General features: G+C 35.4%; 4 protein-coding genes across 4 annotated transcripts; 3 read left to right on the forward strand and 1 right to left on the reverse strand.

Moving 5' to 3' along the window:
- Window positions 1-1,739: 1,739 nt before the first annotated feature.
- On the reverse strand, window positions 1,740-2,845 carry LOC112728346 (uncharacterized). The gene has a single exon (XM_025778431.3). It carries the CDS (start codon window positions 2,697-2,699, stop codon window positions 2,022-2,024), a length of 678 nt encoding a protein of 225 aa, XP_025634216.1. The 5' UTR covers window positions 2,700-2,845; the 3' UTR covers window positions 1,740-2,021.
- A 606-nt stretch (window positions 2,846-3,451) lies between these two features.
- Window positions 3,452-3,973, forward strand: LOC112730580 (inactive cytochrome P450 76AD1-like). Its single transcript, XM_025780651.1, has one exon. It carries the CDS (start codon window positions 3,452-3,454, stop codon window positions 3,971-3,973), a length of 522 nt encoding a protein of 173 aa, XP_025636436.1.
- A 6,172-nt stretch (window positions 3,974-10,145) lies between these two features.
- On the forward strand, window positions 10,146-12,600 carry LOC112730581 (cytochrome P450 76T24-like). The gene is made up of 2 exons (XM_025780652.1): window positions 10,146-10,868; window positions 11,995-12,600. Exons 1-2 carry the CDS (start codon window positions 10,146-10,148, stop codon window positions 12,598-12,600), a joined length of 1,329 nt encoding a protein of 442 aa, XP_025636437.1.
- Window positions 12,601-21,808: 9,208 nt separating this feature from the next.
- LOC112728347 (cytochrome P450 76T24) lies at window positions 21,809-24,113 on the forward strand. Its single transcript, XM_025778432.2, has 2 exons — window positions 21,809-22,790; window positions 23,307-24,113. Exons 1-2 carry the CDS (start codon window positions 21,882-21,884, stop codon window positions 23,910-23,912), a joined length of 1,515 nt encoding a protein of 504 aa, XP_025634217.1. The 5' UTR covers window positions 21,809-21,881; the 3' UTR covers window positions 23,913-24,113.
- Window positions 24,114-26,172: the final 2,059 nt, after the last annotated feature.

Here is a 26,172-nt window from a genome sequence, read left to right on the forward strand (position 1 = left end):
AATGGTCAAAACAATCCTCACACCATCATGGGGCAAAAGATAAATAATTTATCAAAGTTTTGGTAAAAATAACGGAAAGATAAGTTTACCATGTATCTTAAATCCTTAATAGAATCAACTACTTTGAATCTTTGATGTTATTTGCCAGCTTGACAAGAATTTAATTGGATTTAGCTGTATCATCATCACATATATCAAAAGCACGTAGAATTTCTTCGTGCTTAGTTCGCTTAACTTCTTCAATTTCTAAGGCTGGTGATGTGAACATGTCAGCACGGAGAACAACATACATCTTCAATTTTCCTTCTTAAAAGAAAATAAACCTGATCATATTGAAATAACTGTCATAAATAATTGAAAATTTAATAGGTAATTTATTAGCTATAACAACCATTATGCTACCAAGATTTATAGTTTGACATTAACTTCAATCTAGCTCATCAGATTTATAGAAGAGCATTTGTAGAAGAGCATTCAACTGTTCAAACCCAAAGCACGTGATTATTTGCATTTGATAAAACCCAAAGTCTGAATGGAATTTAGAATGGGAGAAATGATATGCATGACCCTCAGATCAATACCAGACGTGTTTTCTCATAATTAGGTAAGTGTACCATTTATCCTACTGAGTACTGATACAATTTCCTGTAACTTAACTGTGTGTTTTGTTTTAAAATTTGCAAAAAAATCATCTATGCCAAAGAAAAATAAATTCTATTTTCAAGCAATGTATCTGTATTATCATTAACACCTAAATTTGTGTATTTAAACTAAGAAGGACTGTTCATGACTGCAAATACTGGCCACTAAATAAGTCATGTTTTGTTATGCACCAGGACTTAAACGTGGAGTTCTAATCAGCAAGCAGAGGTGAAATGGATAATGTGATAATGAGCTGGAATTAGTTATATAAAGAACATAGTTATTGAAGAGTAGTTGAAAAATATAAATACAAATGCAAGTATGTATCATTTTATATAAATGATAATACTTATGGAGTGTTGCACAATAATATTTCTATTTCTAGTAATGATGATGATGATGATAATACTTCTCCTTTGGCAATGCCTTCGTTTCATCATTATCAGTCTCCAAAATATTATTAGTTAAACCTACCATAAAATTGCCACCAGGTCCATACCCGTATCCCATAATAGGAAACATCTTAGAGCTTAGCCATAAACCCTATGGATCACTCTATAAACTTTCCAAAACATATGGTCCTATAATGACTCTCAAATTTGGTAGTTTAACAACTATTGTTATTTCATCACCAGAGATAGCCAAAGAAGCATTAACCAAGCATAACTTAGCATTTCCCAATAAGAAAGTCTTAGATATGACAAGAGCCCTTGACCACGTGTCTATGCCTCTATGGTGTGGTCACGCGTCTGTGATTATTAGAGAACACTAAGAAAATTATATCTCGTAGCCCACAATTTTAGCCTAACAGAATATAAATTCAGTTATAATTTTAGTCTTTATTATTTTATTTTATTTTATCTTTAGTTGTTCTTATTTTATTTTTATTTGTTTTTTTTTATTGGAATGCTCTATGCTTGGATTACTACTAACATTGGTTATGTATAAAAAATCAATGGATTAAAGTATGGTGCCAAAGCCAACATCCAGCTTTTAACATAAATAGACCTGACATGAAGAAAGAGGCAATTCAATTCTCACAACCCAAGAACATAATTTACCCCATGACAAAAAAAAAACATAATTTACCCAAAAAGTAAAGTTGAATGTTGCCAAGTTCATCTTCAAACTTTTTAAATTATATGAATCATCTACTGAAATCTACCTCCGAGTATGAGAAAAACAGATGTAGTTATAGTGACAAAATCGACATTGACAAGTAATAAGACACTGATGCACACACTTATTGGACAAATTACAGGACAGCTCTCATCAATTTTAGATAATAAGGGTATGCCGAAGGGTCTTGTCCCAACTTCCAATGTTGAAACAGGTTGAAGAATCCCATGACTATTTGAATGGAATCGAACCAAAATTTTTCACATGAAATCATAATCGTCCAAAGCCTCATATCGATCACTGATAGCAAAATAATCATCCGCTTTTTCAACAGTAAGCTGTTTTTTCTTGCCACCTTTCTTTTTCCCAGCATTGGCTTCTTTCTCTGCTTTTATCTTCTCTTTTGCAATGGCAGTAACTGAAGATCTAATGTCTTTTGCATCGGCTCCTTTCAATTGAACCATAGATAGTCTCATTACAGCCTTCAGCAAACCAATATAATGATCGCTTTTCTCAAAAGCACGAAGCCTGTGTGAGATGAGCTCTGCATACTTCAAGAAATCACTCTCTGACTTGGGTATGAAAGTATCAAGGTTTTTCTCATCTTTTCCCCCACCACCAAACAATTCTTTGGTACTCTTATAATCTGCTTCTTTAACCAGTCTTTGTTGTCTAAGTTTTTCAGCCACAGGATCCAACGGTTCTTCCTTTACTGGTTCTACACTCTTTCCCTTCTTTTCAGCAGCTTTTTCAGATTTTTTAGGAGCCTTTTCGGTTGTTTTAGGGGCAGGTGCCGGTGCCAGAGCAGGCTCATCTTCATCCTCCCATGATTCCTTTACATCATTTTCATCCACATCTTCATCATCCCATTTACTTTTAGTCACTTTCTTTTTGTTAAGGTCAATAGGTGCAATTTGCTCATCCTCCCAATCGTCCATTTTGCTGCGTGCACTTCTTTGACAAAATAGAATAGCAAAATAGCAGCTGATCAATTGGTGAGCTACGACCGCAGAAGCGTTGATCGGAGAGAGTGATGATGTGAAAGAGAGAGAAAGCGAGATTAGGGCACAATTGGTTTTGAGTGTGTTTTGGGAATTTTTGTTAAACTACTCTTCCACCTTAGTACATATATAGAGCATTGACCGAAGAAAGATAAAAGCAAATAAAAATAAGATAAGGGCTTGTTTGGATGAGCTTATAAGAAAAGATCTTTTTTCGAGTTATCTTTTTTAAAAGATCTTATGGAAAAGTAAAAGTAATTTTATGTTTGGGTATCTCATACAAAAAGATATTTTTATCTATCAATTATGTTTGGATATAACAATATAAAAGTATCTTTTTGTTTATTTATTATATGAAAAACATCTTTTTTTAAGGAACAAAGATCTTTTAAAAAAAGATGTAAATTACAACTTCTCAAAAAAGATGTTTTTCTCATTTTTCTAGTGCTTTTACTTTTACTTCTCAAAATTTGCCAAACACGCTAAAAAATAAAAAAAGATTTTTTTTCAATAAATTTTTTTTTATCAAAATAATGGCACCCAAACAAGCACAAGAACAACTAAAGATAAGAAAAGATAAAATAATAAAAACTAAAATTGTAACTGAATTTATATATTCTATTAGGCTGAATTTGTAGGTCACGAGACTTTTTTATTGTTGTCATAGGCTAAAGTGAAAGAGTAGTTTAATGTTATGTGCTACAAACATATTCTCCCCTCAAAAGCTAGAATCAACTAGCACACTTCGCCACAAAAAGGTGCAAGAATTGGTGAATTTTGTGGGAACATGTTGCACCAAAGGTGAGGCTATTGATATTGGTAAGGTTGTATTCATAACAATAATGAATTCATTTTCCAATACACTTTTCTCTATCGATTTTGCTAACTATGGAGCTAGTGATGATGATGATCATGGTTCTCATCAAAATTTCAAGGAGCTTATAGAGGGAATATTGGACGATGCTGGAAAGATTAATGTAATAGATCTTTTCCCAATTATAAAATTTCTTGATCCACAAGGCCTAAGGGGAAGAGGTGAAGAATCTTTTAAGAGACTATTGAAGGCTTTCGATCATGATATCTTTGATGAACGAGTGCGGTTGAGAGCATCTTCTAACAAGAATCTTGGAGGGACTTGTGACGTGTTAGATTCTTTTCTAGATTTCATCGAAGTGAATAATGGTTCCGCAGATTTGGGCCGCCACCATTAGTTACATTTATTTATGGTAAGTGTAGTACTTCTACCCTCCATGTCAAAATATTTCATAAATGTGAGTAATAACTAGATTGTGGATTTGAGGAAGAACGTCTAAATTTTATAAATTAATATATTAATTAATATAGTTTACTATTTGTAAATTGGAATTGCATGACATCTATATAACTCTAAACTATTACACTGGTGAATAATTTTTTATTTATTTGAAATGTCACAAAATTTATAGTGGGATTAAAAAACTGTATCTAATAGAATATTTTAATAAGTTTTGAATAAGTAAAAGAAATTAAACTTTTAATTAATTAATACTAATTAATTTTTTATTATAATTTTTTTTAATTTTTATTTTTTGAAACATTTAAAATTTAGAGTTAAAAGAATTTAGATTCTAAAATTTAAGGTTAAAATTTAAGATAAAAATATAATATTAAAAAATTAAAAATAAATACCATTTTTTATTTCTGACTATTATTTATCTAAAAGACAAAGTAATTTTCTATAATTTAAAAATATATGTGTAATCATCCGTCTCTAGTCATTTAAATAATTGGTCTAATCGATCCTCAACTATTTAATTAACGAAACAATTTTTGTGAATACTCCTATTTATCATGAGCTTTTTTATTAATATACGCATGAAAAATTCTTTATTTTTCATAATACATACGGTTGAAAATTCCTCCAAAAATGTGGATGGCCAATTTGCAACCCTCACCCACGAAATGGAAATAGGCACTATTTCAAGCAAGGTGGCCACAAAATAGGTGCTGCCATCTGACACACGTCATGCCAATTAAGCTCACCAGCCACGAAATGGAAAGCACTTCAAGGCTGACACACATGAAATGCCCAACTCACTAACAGCACACATAAGTTAGCCCATTCCACGACTGTCAAGCACAAAATAGGTTTAATTTGGGGCAATGAAGGCAACAATTCCTAGTGGTGACAGTTTCCGTACGAACATGCAGTAGATAGTTTGGGAGGCAAATTATTGTAGCGTTGTGGGTGAAGCAATATAAAAGAGAGCGAAGTGAAGAGACCAATTCGGAGGGTAGGAAACAGGAGAGAAATAGTGTGGTTTAGTGCGTTATTGTGTTTTTGGTGGGGTAGGAAACAAGAAACAGATGCATGTGGATGAGGTAATTAATGTTGTTTGTTACAGTTGAATTATTTTTTGCCCACATGCATCTGTTTCCTTTTTTCTACTCCACGACACAACACCACACTAAACCACACTACTTTTCTCCTATTTTCTACTCTCTGATAGGGGTGAGCACGGATAGCGAGTACCCGATTATCCGTCTAAACCTGAACCAAACTAATTAAATTGGTTCTGAAACCAACGGGTAATTGGGTCTAACTCAAATTAAACCGATAGCTTTTGTTAGTGATTGGTTTGGGTATCGATTTTAGAGGTGCAGAACCCGAACCAACCCGTGAACTCGATCATATATTTAATTAAATAAAAAAATATATATAGTTTTTCCATTAGACAATAATTATTCATTATTAATATGTTTGGATTTTAATGAGTTTAGTTTTTAATGTATTTGGTGTTTAACATGTTTGGATTATTTCTATTGATGTTACATGTTTATTGTTACAGTTGAATTATTTCTATTGATTTTAATAATTAATGTTGTTTGTTACAGTTGAATTATTTTTTGCCCACATGCATCTGTTTCCTGTTTTCTACTCCACGACACAACACCACACTAAACCACACTACTTTTCTCCTATTTTCTACTCTCCGATAGGGGTGAGCACGGATAGCGAGTACCTGATTATCCGTCTAAACCCGAACCAAACTAATTAAATTGGTTCTGAAACCAACGGGTAATTGGGTCTAACTCAAATTAAACCGATGGCTTTTGTTAGTGATTGGTTCGGGTATCGATTTTAGAGGTGCAGAACCCGAACCAACCCGTGAACTCAATCATATATTTAATTAAATAAAAAAATATATATAGTTTTTCCATTAGACAATAATTATTCATTATTAATATGTTTGGATTTTAATGAGTTTAGTTTTTAATGTATTTGGTGTTTAACATGTTTGGATTATTTCTATTGATGTTACATGTTTATTGTACTTGTTGAATTTTTAAGATAAAAATTTGATTTTTTTTATGAATTTCAAAGTTATCGGGTACCCAATTACCCGAACTGAACCAATCCATTCTTAATCGGTTTGGTTTGGTTCGGATACATGTACAAAAAAATACAAATCCGAACCAAACCGACCCGTGCTCACCCCTACCCTCCGAATTGGTCCCCTCCCCTTCACCCCTTTTTATATTGCTTCACCCATAACATTACAGTAAATTGCCTCCCAAACTACCCACTACATGCTCGTACGGGAACTGTCACCACTGGGAGTTGGTGTCTTCACTGTCCCAAACCCATTTCGTGCCTAACAGTTGTGGAATGAGCCAACCCGTGTGTGCCGCTAGTGAGTTGGGCATTTCGTGTGTGTCAGCCTTGAAGTGCTCTACATTTCGTGGCTGGTTAGCTTGGCATGGCATGTGTTCGATGACAGCACGTATTTTGTGGCCACATTGCCTAAAATGGCGCCTATTTTCATTTCACAGGTGAGAGTTGCGAATTGGTCATGTGCATTTTGGGAGAAGTTTCCAACCGTACTTATTATGGGAAATAAAGAATTTTCCATGCATATATCAATAAAAAAAAGCCATTTATCATGTGTCACGAACCACTTAGATCAATTATTTGAGTGGTTAGAGATTGGATAAAAATTTTCGAATTGTAAATCACTGTTTTATTTTTTGAATAAATGATTAGGAATCGAAACAAATCTTTACTAAAAAATTAACTGATATTCGCTCAAAAAGTTGACTCCCTAATCTAATCATGCATTATTGCTTAAAGTTTAATTTTTTATATATGATTTTCGGTGTCATATGGATGATTATTTTCATTGTATATTAGCATTTACCAGGACTTGTTTAATGCTGGGATAGAAACAACAACAAGCACAGTGGAATGGGCAATGACAGAATTGCTATGTAATCCTGAAAAGATGGTGAAAGCCAAAGAAGAGCTTTTAGAAGTGCCTTGGCAAAAATGAAAAGCCTCAAGAATCAGACATGTCAAAACTTCCTTATTTGGATGCAATTGTGAAGGAAATCTTCCGAATGCACTCTCCAATTCCACTTTTGTTCCACAAATCAAAGTCCAATGTAGAAATCAATGGCTTCAAAGTTCCCAAACATGCACAAGTTCTAGTTAATTTATGGGCCATAGGACGAAATTCTAGTACTTGGAATAATCCAAATTCTTTTGTGCCAGAAAGGTTTATAGAACGCAAAATGGATACTAATAAAGACTTCAATAATTTTGAGTTCATTCCATTTCGGCTGGAAGAAGAATGTGTTCCGCAATTTCATTGGTTCATAGAATAGTACCTTTGATTTTATTAGCAACTCTTTTGCATTGTTTTGATTGGAAGATTGCGGGTGAGAAGAAACTAGAAGAATTAGACACGAGAGAAAAGTATGGTCTCACTATACGTAGGGCTCAATCACTCATACTCATTCCAATTCAAACCAATTAATAATATTTTCTTAAAGACAACGTAACTTTGTGTATGTGTGATTTCAGACATGCATGTATGAATTATTGTTGAAATATATATTGTCCATTTAATTCTTTTTGTACGTATTCGATCTTTTTGTCAAAAACAATGCATGGTGTGGCAACTAAACTGTTACTTTGCAAGCCGAAAAAATTCAATGATGAGTGGTACCTTAGCTTCCATTTCAAAATTCAACATACACATGGCTAACAGCACAAGTTAGCAGAACCTCTAAGAGTGCATTAAATTTGGGGCAATTTACTTAAATAAATAGAATAGACAAAACGTTTATCTAAATGTGCAAAACTGGTTCTTGTTACTTGCATGTACAAAAAGCCATTTCTATGTAATCTGTGGCAACCCACTATGGTTTCAAAACGTGCATAAACCGTGGCAGGTCCCAGCGGATTATGGCCAAAAGATATAGAGTGTAAACCGTGGTAGGTTACCACGGTTTACTAAGGAGAGATGACGTGCATAAACCGTGGAGAGTCACCACGGTTTATGTGTAGTAAATAATGGCCAGAAAACCTTGTTAATTTTATGTCTAATAGAAAATGAATTTATTAGCACAATAAATTTATGAGCAGAATCTTAAATTATGTCTTATCAAACAACAGCTTTTTATAATAGAAAGAGTACAATAGAAAAAAAAATCAGATAATACTAAGAAAATGATTTTTATAATGCTTAAAAAATTGATGTCTATTTACTAAAAAATAAAAAATTAATATTTAATTTAAAATATTTAAAATTTGTTATGTAAAATAAATTAGAAAAAAATTAGACTCCAATAATAAACACCATGAAATTTTTGGATTTTTTTCTATTATAAAATAAAAAAATATTTTTAAAAATAAATTACACTAACATTAATGTTTGGAATCTGTGTTTTTATTTTTTATTTTGAGTTTTTATGAAGTTTTCAAAATCTTAGGCGAACTTATAAAAACTACTCAAAAGTTCGTTTAAGCTTAAGGTGACCTCTCTCATTATATTCATCTTTATTTTTTCATTTATAAAATAAAGATTCATTACACTATAACATATTAATGAGTACAATAAAATAATTACTTGTTAATATTGGTATATTAATATTCATTAACATGCTTATTGATTAAATCTTTTATATAGATTTAATAAATTCACATATAAGTGTATATTGATACATTAGTATTTGTTAAATTTAAAATAAAAAATATTTATTATATTATAAGAATATTAATGAGTACTCTAAAAAATATTAATAAGTAATTATTTTATTATGTTCATTAATATTTTTTATAGTATAATAAATATTTAAATATAGTGTAAAATGAAAAATAGGGATAAACATAATGAAAAAATAATTGATAATACATGTAAAAATTTTATAGTATATATTAGTCAATAATACACATAAACCGTGGTGACCCACAAGGTTTTATGTGCAAACAAGTTTCTTCATAAACCGTGGTGACTCTCCACGGTTTATGCACGCCATCTCTCCTTAGTAAACCATGGTGACCTACCACGGTTTACACTCTATATCTTTTGGCCATAATCCGTTGGGACTTGCCACGGTTTATGCACGTTTTGAAACCGTGGTGGGTTGCCACGGATTACATAGAAATGACTTTTTGCACATGCAAGTAACAAGAACCAGTTTTACACATTTGGGTAAACGTTTTCTCTATTCTATTTATTTAAGTAACTTGCCTTTAAATTTGTTTGTTTTTTTTTTTTTAATAATGCTAGAAAACTAATATTATAGCAATCAATTTCAATGAATAATATAACAAGTTGGCTAAGAAAAAACAGCTTTTCCCTCGTCTTTTTCTCTGATCACTTTAATAAATTCATGGTTAATTAATGGTCAAATTAAAAATAATAAATTTTGATAATATTTTAACATGTTTTTGTCCAAAATATTTATGGCTCTATATATAGAAAAATTACATATAGACAATAAGAATATTAAATAATGTGAATAATTGAGTAAAAAATGTTCAATTTAATTTAATAGGTATGCAGATAGTTATGTTAATTTTTAATTGAATAGTTATTCTTTTTGATTCAGTTTAGTCATGTACAATTAACAATTGCTGGATGTATGTTCAATTCATTAAGTGTGCAGATAATTATCTAATGTTAGAGTTTAGGAGATAATTTAAGAATTGAGAATGAAGTGTTTTTTTTATTTTATTGGGTCAATTTTAAAGTCTATTATTGTTCACAAAAGTCATTGTCTACTTAATAAAAATCCATGACTAGCAAAACCCATATATATATATATATATATTGTCTCTATATATACGTATGTGTTATCATCTACTTTATTCGTGTTCAAGATAACACCATCCATTATCATATGGAGTATTATTTTTATTATTACCCAACATTTCTCTTGATGATGGTTATCCTTGTATGGCCATGCCTTCAGTTTTTCATCAAGAAAGTTTCCAAACCCACCATAAAAATGCCACCAGGTCCTTACCCTTATCCCATAATAGGAAACATCTTAGAACTACTTAGCCATAAACCCTATGAATCACTCTTTCACCTTTCCAAAACATATGGCCCCATAATGACTCTCAAGTTTGGAACCTTAACCGCTGTTGTAATCTCTTCTCCAGAGATAGCCAAAGAAGCATTAACCAAACATGACTTAGCATTTTCCAATAGGCAAGTCCTTGATATCACTAAAGCACTTGGCCACAACAAAGTCTCTATGGTGTGGTCACCCGTATGTGATCATTGGAGAACACTAAGAAAACTATGTTCCACAAACATATTCTCCCCTCGAAGGCTTGAATCAACTAGCAAACTTCGCCACAAAAATGTGCAAGAATTGATGAATTTTGTGGGAACATGTTGCACCAAAGGTGAAGCTATTGATATTGGTAATGTTGTGTTCATAACAATAATGAATTCATTGTCCAATACCCTTTTCTCTATGGATCTTGCACACTACTATGGAGCTAGTGATGATGATCATCATGGATCTCATCAAAATTTCAAGGAGCTTATAGAGGGTATATTGGACGATGCTGGAAAGATTAACGTTGTAGATCTTTTTCCAATTCTAAGTTTCCTTGATCCACAGGGCCTTAGAGGAAGGTGTGAAGAATCTTTTAAAAGGTTGTTGGAGGTTTTCAATGATATTTTTGAGGAAAGAATGCGACTAAAAGTATTATCCAACAAAAGCAGCTTTGAAGGAACTTGTTGTGATGTACTAGATTCTTTCTTGGATCTTCTCAAAGTGTATGAGTCTTCAGAACTGAGTCGCCACCTATTACATCTATTTCTAGTAAGTAATACTTTTACACAAGATCTCCAAAATGTTTCCTAAACGAATGATAACTATGCTCGCATAAAAAATACTACTGACGGTTGAGAATAAATTATTGCTCATCGACTTATACGTTTGTCTTATATATATATATATATGGAAAAGTATAGGTAGAATAAAAATATTAAACAATCTAAACAATAAATATATCGGATAGTTATTTTAATATTAAAATTTAAGTAAGTAATTTAGAAGTGTAGTGTGTTTTTATTTGATTGGTGGTTGTTCATATTGTTCAAAAAAATTATTGTTTATCTAGCACTCCCATATATATATATCACACTGTTATTATATTAGGTAGAGAGTACGAATAATCTAGAGAGTTTTACGGATAATTAATATATATTTTATCTTTAAAATTTGTCAAAAATTTTAAAAATATTCTTAAATTTTATTTTATTTTATTTTAATTTTATCTTTAAAATTTTTTATTTGCATCAAATTTTTATATTTTATTCATATATTTCTCTTCTAAAAATTGTGTTTTTCTTTCAAAATTTTTATGTTTATCGTTACAAAATATCTGTATTTTTTTATTATGCATTTTTCTTTTTTTCTATATTTTGTTGGTTTCTCTTTTTTATTTTTTTCATTTTTTCTTTTTTTTCGTAATTTTTTTTAAAATACATAAAGAAACAAATAAATAAATACATAAAAGAAGGAAAAACATGTAGAAGAAGAATTAATAAGAAGTAGAAGATCAAGGAGAAGAAGAAAAGAAGACGACCCAAAAGAGGAAAAAAGAAAAAAATAATAAAAAGAAAAAATACACATAAAAAGAAGAAGTTGGAGAAAGAAGAAGATGTAGATGAAGATGGAGGGGAAGAAAAGAAAAAGGAAAATATGCACGGGAAGATAATCGTTTGAGTAAGATTTAAAAAAAACGATTAGAGGTGATTAATTAAGTAGACTTGGTTATAAAATGAATTTGATAATCGAGTTATTATAATAAATAATATTTAATCATGCGGTGAGTTTATTTATGTTTTCGCAAAATTTATTTCATTTCATTACACAAAATATACACTTTGTTATTAAATTATATTTGATTTCGGATGTTACATATGCATGAATTTTTTGCTAGGACTTATTTATTGCTGGATTAGAGACAACAACAAGCACGGTGGAATGGGCAATGGCAGAATTGGTGCATAACCCTAAAAAAATGGCTAAAGCCAAAGAAGAGCTCTTACAAATTCTTGGTAGAGATGAAAACCCTAAAGAATCAGACATATCAAAGCTAACTTACTTGGAGGCAATTGTAAAGGAAACATTTCGGTTACACACTCCAATTCCCATTTTGTTCCACAAATCAAATTTCAATGTAGAAATTAATGGCTTCAAAGTTCCCAAACATGCAGAAGTTTTAGTTAATTTATGGGCCATAGGACGTAATTCTAGCATTTGGAGTAATCCAAATTCCTTTGTGCCAGAAAGGTTTCAAGAGTGCAAAATGGACACTAAAGACAACAATTTTGAGTTCATTCCGTTTGGAGCTGGAAGAAGAATGTGTCCTGCAATTTCATTGGTACATAGAATAGTACCTTTGATTTTAGCCACTCTTTTGCATTGTTTTGATTGGAAGATTGCGGATGAGAAGCAACCACAAGAGTTAGACATGAGAGAAGAATATGGTCTTACTGTGCGTAGGGCTCAACCACTTTTACTCATTCCAATTCATACCATTTAATATTAGCTGGAAGGAAACTAACTTGCACTAGTCTACTAGTTAGTTTACTAATCCGCTTAAATAAGTATTGAGGATTTAAATATTATTTTGTGTATATAGTAATTTATTGGTCAACGATAAATCCTTAAATAAAACTCAAATTGTAATGAATTAGTCTTTATTCTATCGAGTTAGAAGATACTGTAAAAAACTAAAAAAAAAATATTTAATTTGATAACTATTATTGTGTGTGGATTTTATAAATTTTTTTATCTAAGAATTTTATTTATGTATAATTTAAATTATATGGTGGATTATCATTTGGTAATATATGATTTTTCTTAGTGCTTTGCAAAAATATGTGATATAATCATTTTTTGTTACTAGTGAAGGTTTGGGACTTGTAATGTATTGTTGGTTATGAAATTACTTCCCACAAAAATTTAAATTTATAAGATAAAGTACTGAATTATATTTCTAATACATTTTTATATAAAAATTATTTTTTAGATTTGTGTAAATTTTTTATATAATTTTTTTTTTGTTGAATTTTTTTTGGGTCAACAAAAATTGAACTCTAAATCTTTAGATAGAAGAAGTTTTAATACCATATTATGAAATTACATTTTCTAAAAATTTAATAAGATGATGGAAAAAAACACATAAATGATTAAATCTGTACTACTTAAAAAATTGAAAACTTTAATTTGTTTGTTGAAGAATATAACAATCAAACAAGTTCTATGTATTTAGTACGTAGTTTATTATGTTATATTTTAAGTTGTTAACATATTCTGTTTAATATATTTTAATTTATTTTTGTTTATTAGTGGACTAGACTTTATGTTAAAAGGTTTAGATTTTTTGTTTTAGCTAATCTAAATTATATAAATATTTTTAACCTATCATAGCCACAAATTATTAGTGAATGAAAAATCTTCTCTAATTTCTGAAAAAAAAAATTGTAGTTTGAGCAAATGAAGTTGACTTTGCTTGTTATTGTTCTTAATACTTGGGGTAAAAAACGTTATTAAGCCATGGAAGGAAATATTTTACTCAAATCAGCCAAAATAAATTCTAACACACCATTCCAGCAAATAACACTTTTATATAATTCGAATCAATAAAATTTGAATTAGGTTTACACGTAATTCGAATTGAATCACATCGAATTACTCCCAAGCAATATTCGAACGTAGTTTGAATCAAGTAGTATCGAATTATGCATGCATAGTTCGAGTTATATTAACTCGAATTACTTGGAGCACGTGGCCTAGGGTAGTTCGAATTACGTGCATTTTGGTTGCAATAGGTAGTTCGAGTGGAATTGATTCGAATTACAAGTGTTTCACCTATATAAGGAGTTCGAACCAAGTTCATTCGAATCACTTCTTCATTTTCAAACCCCACCAAATCCCAGAGAAAATGACCAACAATCGGGCCGACAAATACCGGAGTGGCATATTCAGGTGATGGGGGACGATCCGGGGAGGCTTTACCGTTTGGATGGAGTTGCTCATATCGCTGGGGTGATAAACGACGAGGTTAGTGGTTTCTGATATTGCGCTGTTGATAGCGTTTTTTGTTAATGGTTAATGGTAGTATTTGATGATAGCCGTTTATGATAGTGGTATTTGTTAGTGGTTTAGGATAGTGGTTTTTGTCAGCGGTTTAGGATAGTGGTAATAGCCTAGTGGTTTATGTTAATGGTTTTTGATAGTGGTTTATGTTATTGTTAGTGGTTTAGGATAGTGGTCTAGCCTAGTGGTTTTTGTTAATGGTTTTTGATAGTGGTTTACGTTATTGTTATCGGTTTAGAATAGTGGTTTAGGATAGTGGTATAGGCTAGTGGTTTTTGTTAATGGTTTTTGATAGTGGTTTATGTTAGTGTTAGTGGTTTTTGTTAATGGTTTTTGCATGTGGATTATGTTAGCGCTTTTTGTTAATGGTTTTTGCATGTGGATTATGTTAGCGGTTTTTGTTAATGATTTTTGTTAATGGTTTTTGCATGTGGATAATGTTAGTGGTTTTTGTTAATGGTTTTTGCATGTGGATTATGTTAGTGGTTTTTGTTCATGGTTTTTGTTCATGGTTAATGATTACCTTTTTGGTTCTTTACGACGTGAATTTTATATGTTAGTGGTATTTTAATTTGTTCTAATTATGCGGTTCATCTGTTGCCTAGCCCCAGTGTTGCATATCGAGCGTGCGGCAGCAGCAGGGGATGCGTCTTGATGATAGGTACATTCCGTACTTGCAGATGGTCGGATTATACCATCTTGCGAGACTGAACGACAGATGGTTCCGCATAGACGAGCCCCTTGTGAGTGCATTCATCGAGAGGTGGCGGCCTGAGACGCACACCTTCCACATGCCGTTCGGAGAGTGCACCATCACGCTTCAGGACGTCGCGTACCAGCTAGGGTTGCCAGTGGACGGACATTATGTTAGTGGTTGCCTGACAGACTTCCACATATACATTGAGGGTGGCCGGCCAGCTTGGCAGTGGTTCCATGAGTTGCTCGGCGTCTTACCTCTTGAAAACCAAATTCAAAAATTTGCAGTGAACTGCACCTGGTTCCAGGAGACTTTTGGAGAGTGCCCCAACGGGGACGATGAGGAGACAGTTAGGCGCTTTGCCTGTGCCTATATCATGATGTTGTTGGGTACCCAGCTGTTTGCCGACAAGTCCGGCAATCGTATACACATCAGATGGCTACCCTTCGTTGCTAGGCTTGAGGAGATGGGTGGCTACAGTTGGGGGTCGGCGGCACTAGCATGGTTGTACCGGTGCATGTGCCGAGTGGCCAACAGACATGTCGTGAAGTTAGCTAGGCCGTTACAATTACTCCAGTCGTGGATCTTTTGGCGGTTTCCTGGTTTTAGGCCTCGTGGGTATGATGCGTAGCTGGCCCCTTTCCTCGAGGTACCACTATTTAGGGGTGCACATGGGGCCGGGTGAAGCCGGGTTCGTCGTGATCCGAACCCGACCCTAAATAATGACCGGGTCTATTTATGAGACCCTTACCCGACCCTAGACCCGATGAAATCGTGTTACTTTCGAGCCACACTTAAGTCGGGTCTAAACCGGGTGAAGCCCGGGTCTTGATCAACTTTATCACGACATCGCCAAAAATTAGATTCTACATCTTTTGAACCTCTAAATTTTGAAAAAAAATTATTCCATAACAATGCAACATTTGCATAATAATAATTTAAAGTTTCATAATAATAATTATATCAATTACACATTAAACATTCAAAGTTCAAAAGACAATTAAAACAAAGTTAACAACCAACACAAGATTAACATAATAATAATAATTTATAGAGTCATACCAACCTATAATAATAAAATATTAAGTAGCAAACAACTACACGGGTCCAACGGGCCGGGGCCGGGTGACCCGAGGCTTGGTCCGAACCCGATTTAATAAATAACCGGGGCCATCTATTGAAACCTCGGGTGCAGAATGCTCGACTGAGGATCGACTTGCTACAGCCTCGGGATGTAAGTGCGCTAAGCTCATACTTATATTTAATGCTTGTTTCAGTCTATATCGTTTAACAAATTCGTCAAATGGATTTCATTTGCTTTTTTCAGTTTATATGGATGCCCTATAGCGCTCTCGACGTCATCCAGGTTGTCCATCCGGAGGTCTTGGAGCCTAGGCATATGATGTTATGGCGGTGTGTGACGTCCCTGATATATTTTGCGGTGGTTGAGTGGCATCAGGTTGATAGAGTGTTACCGCAGTTTGGCGGCGTACAGCCCCCACCGCATCCCGCCCTGAACATCGACTTCTTGATGTTGAAGGACGGGAGAGGAGGTGACCGTTGGTTCCCGTCCCACTTACAGTACTGGCATCTTCACTGGGAGACTCGAGCGGAGCACATTTTACAATTCGACATCGTGGCCGACCCGGGTCCGTCGCATGAGTTCTTGGGATGGTGGCATCAGCACAGAAAGAGATTCTTGTCACCAGAGATGTACTTGGGGGATCCGAGAGGTATTCTTATTCCGGACGAGGCAACGCAGAGGGGTGCCGGCCGAGTTCCTGATATGGAGCGAGTCGACGACGATCCTGACAGGCGTCGGGTTGATAGGAGAGCTCGAGTCGGGACACGTCGTAGCCAGCGTGAGTGGCGGTGGCTAGATCATGCTATGGAGGAGGGTGATGAGGCTGGTAGGGGGCGGGAGACGACGTGGGCGTGGAGGCAGGAGGAGGGGGGCTGCTACTAGAGACGATGTCCCTGATCATGGTCGGGGTGCAGCTGGAGGAAGTGCTGCTATGGGGGATGCTAGGCCCGTTCACGGGGGCATGATGGTGAGTGGTATGGATCTGGTATGGGAGATCCCTCGAGTCAGACTGCCACTGGGCTTGGCATAGGATCGCTCGGAGATTACTTCGTTGGTGTTCCCGGTGATGACCAGACACTTCAGGAGAGTACGCCATGGGTGAGTCCGGGGTCCATGTTTCCAGACTTCCTTGCTGGTGATGGGATTGTCGCCGAGTTCGGTGGACTACATTTCCTTGATGATATCCAGACCATCATGCAGGAGGATGAGGCTGCCTGAGGACGGGGTCAGACGACAGGGACACAGGCTCCGTTAGATGTAGATTTGAACGAGCCTCCCACGGCGGCTTCTGTGCAGGCTTTTGCCCTCGATGGGACGCCAGCATCCGCACATACTCTTGGGTCACATTCAGTTGCTGGGCCGTCATCATCCAGACCCGTACATGTCCCGCCCGGGATGCCCACATAGCCTGCTCCGGATGACGACGGCGACAATATTGAGGATGAGGAGCCGTTTATACGGAGAGGTCAGAGAACACGGGTTTCACGCCGTTGTTTCACGGGGTCGCACCTGTTTAGATGATTGGGGGATGATGGTGTATGATGTCTCTTTATGTTTGTATTATGTATTTTGTTTTCGTTATCGGTGCTATGTCTGAGTGCCCTAGGTCATTAGTTCATGCAGCAGTTACTTTGATGTTATCGTATTTTGTATTAGTCACTTTCACAGAATGTGTACTTTGTTTATGTAACTTAATTTCATAATTAGAAAGACATTCAACATACATATGTGGGTCGAAATACAAAATTCATCACTAAAAAATTATAAATGACTATACCTAGAACATCGCTTTCTAACGAAAATAAAATACAACTGACGAAACAAAGACAAATAAAAACAAACAACAACACGTTCCTATTCATTCCCCCCTGTGTGGGTGGCTCCTCCGGCCTGCGGACAACTCCGACGAGTGTGTCCTACTTGCCTGCAGAGGCCACATCTCTTTGGCCGGTTCGGATCTGCCTCATCCATATTGGTACGTATGCGGGTGGACCTTGGACGACCCTCCCTCGCACGCCTCATGTTCGGATCCGGTATAACGGTAGGCCCGTCATATGGTGGCCAGAAACCCTCCGGAATTGGAGGTGTAAATCCCAGCCGATAGACACCGAAAACGGAACTAAGGCGATAGACCTCGTGGACGTATGGCTGCCAAGTAAGACGTGAGTAGGCACAGCATGCCAGTGCATACGGACACGGGAAATGAAGTGATTGGAAGTATCCACAATCACAAGTCTGAGAACCTAGTGAGACCCTGTAGTTACCCAGTGAGAACGAACCAGTCAAAGTCGTTTCTGCCACGGTGTACTCCGAGTTATCCCTATCATAAATAGTCACCGTGAAGCACCTAGCCGTCTTGAGGTTGGCCTCGATACACTTTACCAGGTATTGACTGAATTGTTGTCAAGTGCCCAGCTGCGCCTCGGCCTCCCTCCCTTTACGGACAAATAGCTCCGCCAACCTTCCGTATGTGGCCTTCACCAGCGAGCACACAGGGAGGTTCCTTACCCCCTTCAGGATTGAATTCACACACTCAGAGATATTGGCCGTCATGTGACCGAATCTCTGACCCTCTTCACAATACTGGGTCCACAACGAATACTCAATCCGGTTCGCCCATTCACACATTGCCGGATTCTCAGAGCGCAGAATGTCAAACCAGTAGTCGAACTCCACTTCGGTCTTCGCATATGCGGCGTTCACAAGAAACCTTCGGGCATCCTTGCCCTTGAAGGTGAGGGCGAAATTCACTGCTATGTGTCGAATGCAGAATGCCCGGTATGCAGCCGGAGGTACCCATCCCCCATCAGAAGCCTCGAGCGCTGCCTTGATGCTGTTATGCCTATCTGAAATAACTAACAGACCTGGCTGAGGTGTCACGTGGTGGCGGAGGTGGGAGAGAAAGAAGGACCAAGACTCAGTATTCTCACCCTCAACTAGTGCAAATGCCACAGGGAGTATGTTGGAGTTCCCGTCCTGTGCAATCGCGACAAGCAACGTTCCCCCATACTTGCCATATAGATGGGTGCCGTCAATACTCACCAACGGCTTGCAATGACGAAATGCCTCGATACAAGGGGGAACGTCCAGAATAGCCTCTGAAAATAAGCCTGAGACTCGTCCAGCTGTCCCCCAACTCGAACAGGGCAAGTCCCGAGGACTGCAACAGTACCAGGCATCGTCAACTGAACTCCTAACACCCACCTAGGGAGCTCATTGTACGACTCATCCCAGTCCCCATAGATGACGGCAACGACCTTCTGTTTCACCATCCATACCCTCCTATACGTAGGCCTGAACCCAAAGTGTGCGGCCGTGACATTTAGAAGCACCTTGATGTTGACGGATGCATCAGCCCTCACCATTGGCATAATGAATGTCGCTATGACATGGTAGTCTAGACTCCTATGGTCGCTGGAGATGGAGGTGGCGAGACAGGTATGCGGTCCGTTGTACCGTTTGACTTCCCAGATGCCCTTGCGCTGCCGGAGACTCAACCGAATCAACCATGTGCACCCATTCCCAAACTCAGAACACTTTTCCACATACCTGCGATAGTCAGACTCAACTACCTTGTACTGTACCCCTCGGCGGATGCTGTAGGTCTTCACACTCAACAGCGCCTCATCTTTATCCTGAAATTGTTGACCAACCTGGAACTCTGTCATACCGGCAGACCCTTCCGTATCTCTAGCGCCAAATCCAGTAAGCTGCCCAGGATGTCCATCCTGCCTCATGGCATCCAGGTCCAACGATGAAAAATGGGGTGGGTACTGCTGTGTGCCAGAACTAGATCCACCTGTAGCCCCTCTCGGATCACTCGCTCCGAGATCATCGCCACTGTCATCAACGATCATATCCGGCTCCACATCATCGTCATCTGGATCATCAAACAATCCTTCACCAACACCAGCCGGTGTAGGACAATGTACTTCGGTCGGAAGATATTCCCCATATCGAACCTCATCGCCAACGTTGCCGCTGAGATCAACAGCGAACGAAGGGGAGGCGACAGGCTGGATCTGTGGCTCATACACCGGTACGGAGGATGAAGCAACCGCAGGTCTCGAGCTTGAACCGGCCACCGTGGCTATAGTGTTGGTATTCTGGTTCGAACCACCCGAGCTGGATACCACGTCAACCAACTTTGCCAACAGCTCTGGTGTCCTCACCTCGGGAAACTGCCTGCGACAAAGAAACATGACATACAAGTCCTCATCACTCCCGATTGTGAAACAATCATACTTCACCGTATCATGGAGCACCGTGGTTGGAATGCGATAGAAAAACTTCTTAACCCTTTTCACTCCTTCCAGACCAAGCTTCACCAGCACAGAGCTAACGAGGGCATCGTAGCTCGTCGTAGGCCTCACGATAATACATAGAGGATCCTTATCGGTGAACTTCACACCGGATCGAGTTTTTCTCTTAATCCCCCCTCTGTGGTGTACCAAGACTAGAAAACTATCCTCACTAGCCATCTCACCTCTCTGTTGAGAGCAACTCATGTTTACAGCATATATATAGAGTTCTGCTTCACAGTAATTCGAATCAACTTCATTCGCACTATATATATAATTCGAATAAACTAATTTCGAATTCACAAACCTTAGTAATTCGAATTAATATGATTCGAACTACATCTAACGTCACTCTTCCTTAGTAATTCGAATTGAATTGATTCGAATTTCTCCTATCTAATTCGATACATATTATTTCGAACTACTACTACTTCATGCATGCATGTAATTCGACGTTAGTCAATTCGAACTATGTACAAGTATAATTTGAAACGTATAGATTCAAATTATATTAAATTATGCTTTGGTTGAATGGTGTATCAAAATTCATTTTGACTGATTTGAGTAAAATGTTTCCTCCCATGGCTTAATGCCGTTTTTTACCCTAATACTTGTTTAGTTTGTCAAAAGGAACTAATTTACTTTTCCATTCGCCTACCAAATTAGAACAATATATAGGCGTGGAAGCTTATTATGACATAAAAGTTTTCTGATGTGTTAATTACTAACAAATAAAAAAAAACAGTATTAATTTATAGGCGTAAGAGTCGTAACCAATTAACTACTATACGAAATTAAAAATATTGATTCAATTTGCATGTAGCGTGAATCTTTGACAATGAAAGATCATCACTACAGTGTTACAAATGTTTCCACATTTCAATATGAGTTAACATACATAGTAGTGGTGCTAACATATCACTAGTGTGAACCGGTTCATACATACTTGTGGTGCTAGTTAATTTAAACATACATCACACTACCGAACTCATACGAAAATAGATCCAGACAATATGTCTATAGAATTTAAGGCAAAATATAGCTGGCGATATCTGACTTAATGTTCAACGAACACTATCCAAAAATAGTAGTAATTCGTGATTCTCGCATATAATAATGCCAATAGTGAAGTTGTTGTGGGATTGTAAATGCCGAATAATATATATATATATATATATATATATATATATATATATATATATATATATATATAAAACAAGTTTTGTAATTTGTAGTTATTAATTAGTTATTATTAGTTTTTTTAATTATGTGAGATTATTCGCTTTTCTTTTACTAGTTAAATGCTAGTCAAATTTTAACAAAAGTGCTGATTCTCTAAACTTTTTATATATATATTTTAAAGTTAGGAGTGAGACTTAAATCTAAAACTTTTAGATGAAAATAGAAAAATTATGTCATTTGAACTATATCTCTTATTGCATAAGCATGAGGTAAGATTAATATTGCAATATGTGAATCCACCCATTGCGTGAAGCACGGTGTTTTTGAATTATATTAAACACGTTATTGTATCAGCCTATATATATCTATACATAGAGGTTCAATAATCTTCATTCGAAGCTATACAATCATAACCAAGCAACATAGATATAAGAATTGAGGTATCCACTATCATATATATGGAGTGTTACAACATATTTGAGGTAATGATGGTCCTCATTATAATCCTCAAATTAGTACTAGTAATCTTTAATAGAGCCTCTAAACCCACAAAAAAAATGCCACCAGGGCCTTACCCTTATCCTATAATAGGAAACATCCTAGAACTTGGCCAAAAACCCCATCAATCACTCTTTAACCTTTCCAAAATTTATGGTCCTCTAATGACTCTTAAGCTTGGAAGCTTAAATGCTCTAGTAATTTCATCACCACAGATAGCCAAAGAAGCATTAACCAAACATGACATAGCATTTTCCAATAGGGAAGTCCCTGATATCACAAGAGCACTTGACCACCACAAAGTTTCTTTAGTGTGGTCACCAATTTGTGATCATTGGAGAACACTAAGGAAACTATGTTCTACAAACATATTTTCTCCTCAAAAGCTAGAATCAACTAGCACACTTCGCCACAAAAAGGTGCGAGAATTGGTGGATTTTCTCAGCACTTGCTCTTCAAAAGGTGAAGCTATTGATATCGGTGAGGTTGTATTCACAACAATAATGAATTCATTGTCCAACACCCTTTTTTCCATGGATTTTACTCAATATGAAACTAGGGATGATGGATTTCAAAATTTTAAAGGGACTGTAGAGTCCATAATGGTAGACGCTGGGAAGGCAAATGTGGCGGATCTTTTTCCACTTCTTCGATTTCTTGATCCACAAGGCATCCGAAAGAGGGGAGATGAGATTACTCAGAAGTTGTTGAAAGTTTTTGGTGATATTTTCGATGAAAGAATGCTACTAAAAACTTCATCAAATAAGAATTTTGAAGTATATGATGATGTATTGGATTCTTTCATTAATATCATCAAAGAAAATAGTTCCACAGAATTAAGTCGTCATCATTTATTACATTTATTTGTGGTAAGTACTTTTGCACAATTTTTTTTTTCTTTTAAAATGTTTGGAGTGTGTTTGAGAAGTTTTTTTAGAGAAAAGAATTATAATTCTATTAAAAAAAGAATTTTATTTTATTTTTAATTCAAATCCATAATTTAGAATGATATATAATTTTAATAGAATTGAATTTTTTTATTTTGACTTTATTAATTTATCCTTAACTAATATTTTGAATTTTTTAAATTTTAAAATTATAACTATGTCAGACCAAAAGTAGTATGATTTATAAAATAGAATAAATGTGAGAATTAAAATTCTCATTGGAATTGAAATTATTAACTTTTATTTGTTTTAAAATATGGAAAAGAATTCCATTTTTTAATGAATTCTTATTCTTAACTTTTTAGACAAGCTTTTAATTAAGTTATTGAATGAAAATTTAGGACAATTATTAACTAAAAAAAATAAAGAGAAAATTATATATTTATATATACATCTATGAATGCACATAATATATAATTTGTTGTATTGATGTACCAGGACTTATTTGTTGCTGGGATAGAAACAACAACAAGCACAATAGAATGGGCAATGACAGAATTGGTGCACAACCCTAAAAAGATGGCTAGAGTCAAAGAGGAGCTCCTACAAGTCCTTGGCAAAGATGGCAAGCCACATGAATCAAATATCTCTGAATTTCACTACCTAAATGCAATTGTGAAGGAAACATTTCGGTTGCACCCACCAGTTCCCTTTTTACACCACAAATCAAAGTCTATGGTAGAAATATGTGGCTTCAAAGTTCCCAAGGACACACAAGTTCTAATTAACTTATGGGCCATTGGACGAAATTCTAGCACTTGGAGTGACCCAAATTCCTTTGTGCCAGAAAGGTTCTTAGAGTCCAAAATGGATGTTAAGGGTTTTGATTTTGGGCTCATTCCGTTTGGGGCTGGAAGGAGAATGTGTCCAGCACTTCCACTTGCTCATAGAACAGTGCATTTCATCTTGGCCTCTCTTCTACACTACTTTGATTGGAAGATTGTTAATGGAATGAAGCCTCAAGAGTTAGATATGAGTGAGAGGTATGGACTTACTATACGTAAGGCTCAACCACTCAATCTCGTTCCAATCCATGTCAACTAACATAAAAAAAAAAAAAAAAAAAAACAAGTGAGACTTTGGTTGAATGGTTAAATATGTTATTTTTTAATATGTTGTATCTAAATTTAAATCTTGGCCATGACCAAGTGTGTGAATATGTGATGTTAATATTTAGGATTGGGACTGTTGAATCCATCCGATAAAAAAAAAAAGTTGTTGCTATACCTATAGTTATTAATTGTATTTGAGTGTTTCTTTGGGTTGATAAAATTTTTTTTGTTAATGATCTCTTTATATTAAGTGGGAGTGCAATAATACAAGAGAAATATTAGTCAGAATTTATTGTTTTTTTTACTATTAATTAACTATTAATATTTAAAAATATAGACTAAAAAATCTATTATTAATTTATTAAATTAATATACTAAAAAAATTAGATTGATAGTTAAAAATAATTATAAAAAATAAATTTTAATAATTTTTGAACATTTCTCATAATACAATATATATATACCGAAAAAAAGGTGTGAAGTGTAATAAACATTCTCAATTATGCACATACCAATCTCTAGATACGTAAAGTAAAGAAAAATTATTCAAAAATTTATATTTAAATAAGGTTAAATTATTTTTTCATGGTCTTTCACTCTCTCTTTAACTTGAGATAGAAGTTTTGATAAAAATTGATTTGCAAATAGCCATTCAAATATTTCAAATCATTGTTTCGCTATTTATTTTATGATTCTCTTGGCTCGTATAATTATCCAATATAAAATAGTTCAGAATCAAATCGTTAATTTAACTTAATAGTTAGAGAAGACAATAAATTAGGAAGATAAAATGATAAAATATACGGAAAAGCTCTATGCTTTACAAGCTCATTAAATAATAAAACGAAAATACGCGCTGTTCCACATACGTTGATTACACGCGCTATATAAGATCCCGCGTATATCTAACTACCAAATTTAAAATATTTGTTTCCTTCTTCGTTTTCGTTATTTTGAGATTTGGTTGTTCTTCTTCTCGCGCGTCTTCCCTCGTTCTTCTTCATCGTTCTTTTTCTCTCCCTTTCTCACTGGTATGTTCTTCGTTTACGTTACTTTTTTCTCTCTCTGCAACTCGAGCTTCGTTTTCTATTTTGATTTGTTGTTTTCTGAAATCAAAGTTTGAACTCGTTTTGAAGATAATGGATCATTCCACCTCAGATTCTTAGCTGAATCCAGGCGAAGTGGATTATGAATTTGAATCTAACGAAGTTCCTGAGGTTTGATTTACATAATGAATTTTCTTTCAGTAATTTGTATAGCATTGTGTAGTTGAAAAATTGCTGAACATTGACTGTGAAACTAACACGTTAACATGAATCTGTCGATTCAATGTATTAGTTGTGATTAATTACCTGGAATTTATAGCAGACGCTCGGGTGTAGATCAGGTCTTTTTTTGGGTGTATTTTTGCTAGAAGTGTGGGTGTATCTACACTACTGGTTTTGTTATTTTAATTGAGTTGTTGTTGTTCAGGTGTATTATATCAGACATGATTGGGTGTGTTTTTAGTTTTTGACATGGTGTATTCTGCAGCCTGTGTATTTACAGTTTATGGCTTTAAAAGTCATTGTGTAGTTGAGTTGTTGCGGTTCGGCTGTATCATATTAGGCATGATTGGGTGTATTTGAATCATATCTATGGGTGTATTCACAGTTTCTGACACGGTGTATTGTGCAGCCTCTCTCGGTTGTTGATGACGAGCTTGTTCCGAAGGTTGGAATGACCTTTACCACCCTTGAAGATGCTGAAAAATTTTACAAGAACTACGCTAAGGCTGCAGGTTTCTCTACAAGAGTTCGGTGCACAAATAGGAAGGGAAACGAGATTAAGAATCAACTGATTACATATAGCAGAGAGGGAAAATGGAAATCTAAAATATCTCTAACCGAGAAGACCAATCCTACAGCCGGTTTAAACTGTCCTGCAAGAATTTATATACACACATTGAAGGATGTCGGTGCTTGGATTATTCAAAGGTTGTGCTCGATCATTCACACCCCTGCTGTCCAAGCAAAGCAGAGATGCTCAAACAGCACAGGGAACTAAGCATGTCCATTCGTCGTACAATAGAGAATAACGAGGAAGCCGGTATCAGACCAAGCAAAACATACCAATCATTTGTTGCGGCTGCCGGGGGTCATCGCGAGTTAAATTTTATCGAAAAGGACGTGAAGAATTACATTACGAGGGAAGTGCAGAATGTTTCCGAACAAGAAGATGCAAAGGAATTCGGGAAATATTTGTTAAGAATG

Source organism: Arachis hypogaea, chromosome 12 (genome assembly GCF_003086295.3).
Source record: "Arachis hypogaea cultivar Tifrunner chromosome 12, arahy.Tifrunner.gnm2.J5K5, whole genome shotgun sequence".
NCBI classification, from domain to species: Eukaryota; Viridiplantae; Streptophyta; class Magnoliopsida; order Fabales; family Fabaceae; genus Arachis; species Arachis hypogaea.

Excerpts from the sequence above, each read along its gene's own strand:
- LOC112728346 (XM_025778431.3), bottom strand. The coding sequence starts at position 2,699 with ATGGACGATTGGGAGGATGAGCAAATTGCACCTATTGACCTTAACAAA.
- LOC112730580 (XM_025780651.1), top strand. The coding sequence starts at position 3,452 with ATGTTATGTGCTACAAACATATTCTCCCCTCAAAAGCTAGAATCAACT.
- LOC112730581 (XM_025780652.1), top strand. The coding sequence starts at position 10,146 with ATGACTCTCAAGTTTGGAACCTTAACCGCTGTTGTAATCTCTTCTCCA. Across the intron at positions 10,869-11,994 it reads ACCTATTACATCTATTTCTA|GACTTATTTATTGCTGGATT; the intron begins GTAAGTAATACT and ends ATTTTTTGCTAG.
- LOC112728347 (XM_025778432.2), top strand. The coding sequence starts at position 21,882 with ATGGAGTGTTACAACATATTTGAGGTAATGATGGTCCTCATTATAATC. Across the intron at positions 22,791-23,306 it reads ATTTATTACATTTATTTGTG|GACTTATTTGTTGCTGGGAT; the intron begins GTAAGTACTTTT and ends TTGATGTACCAG.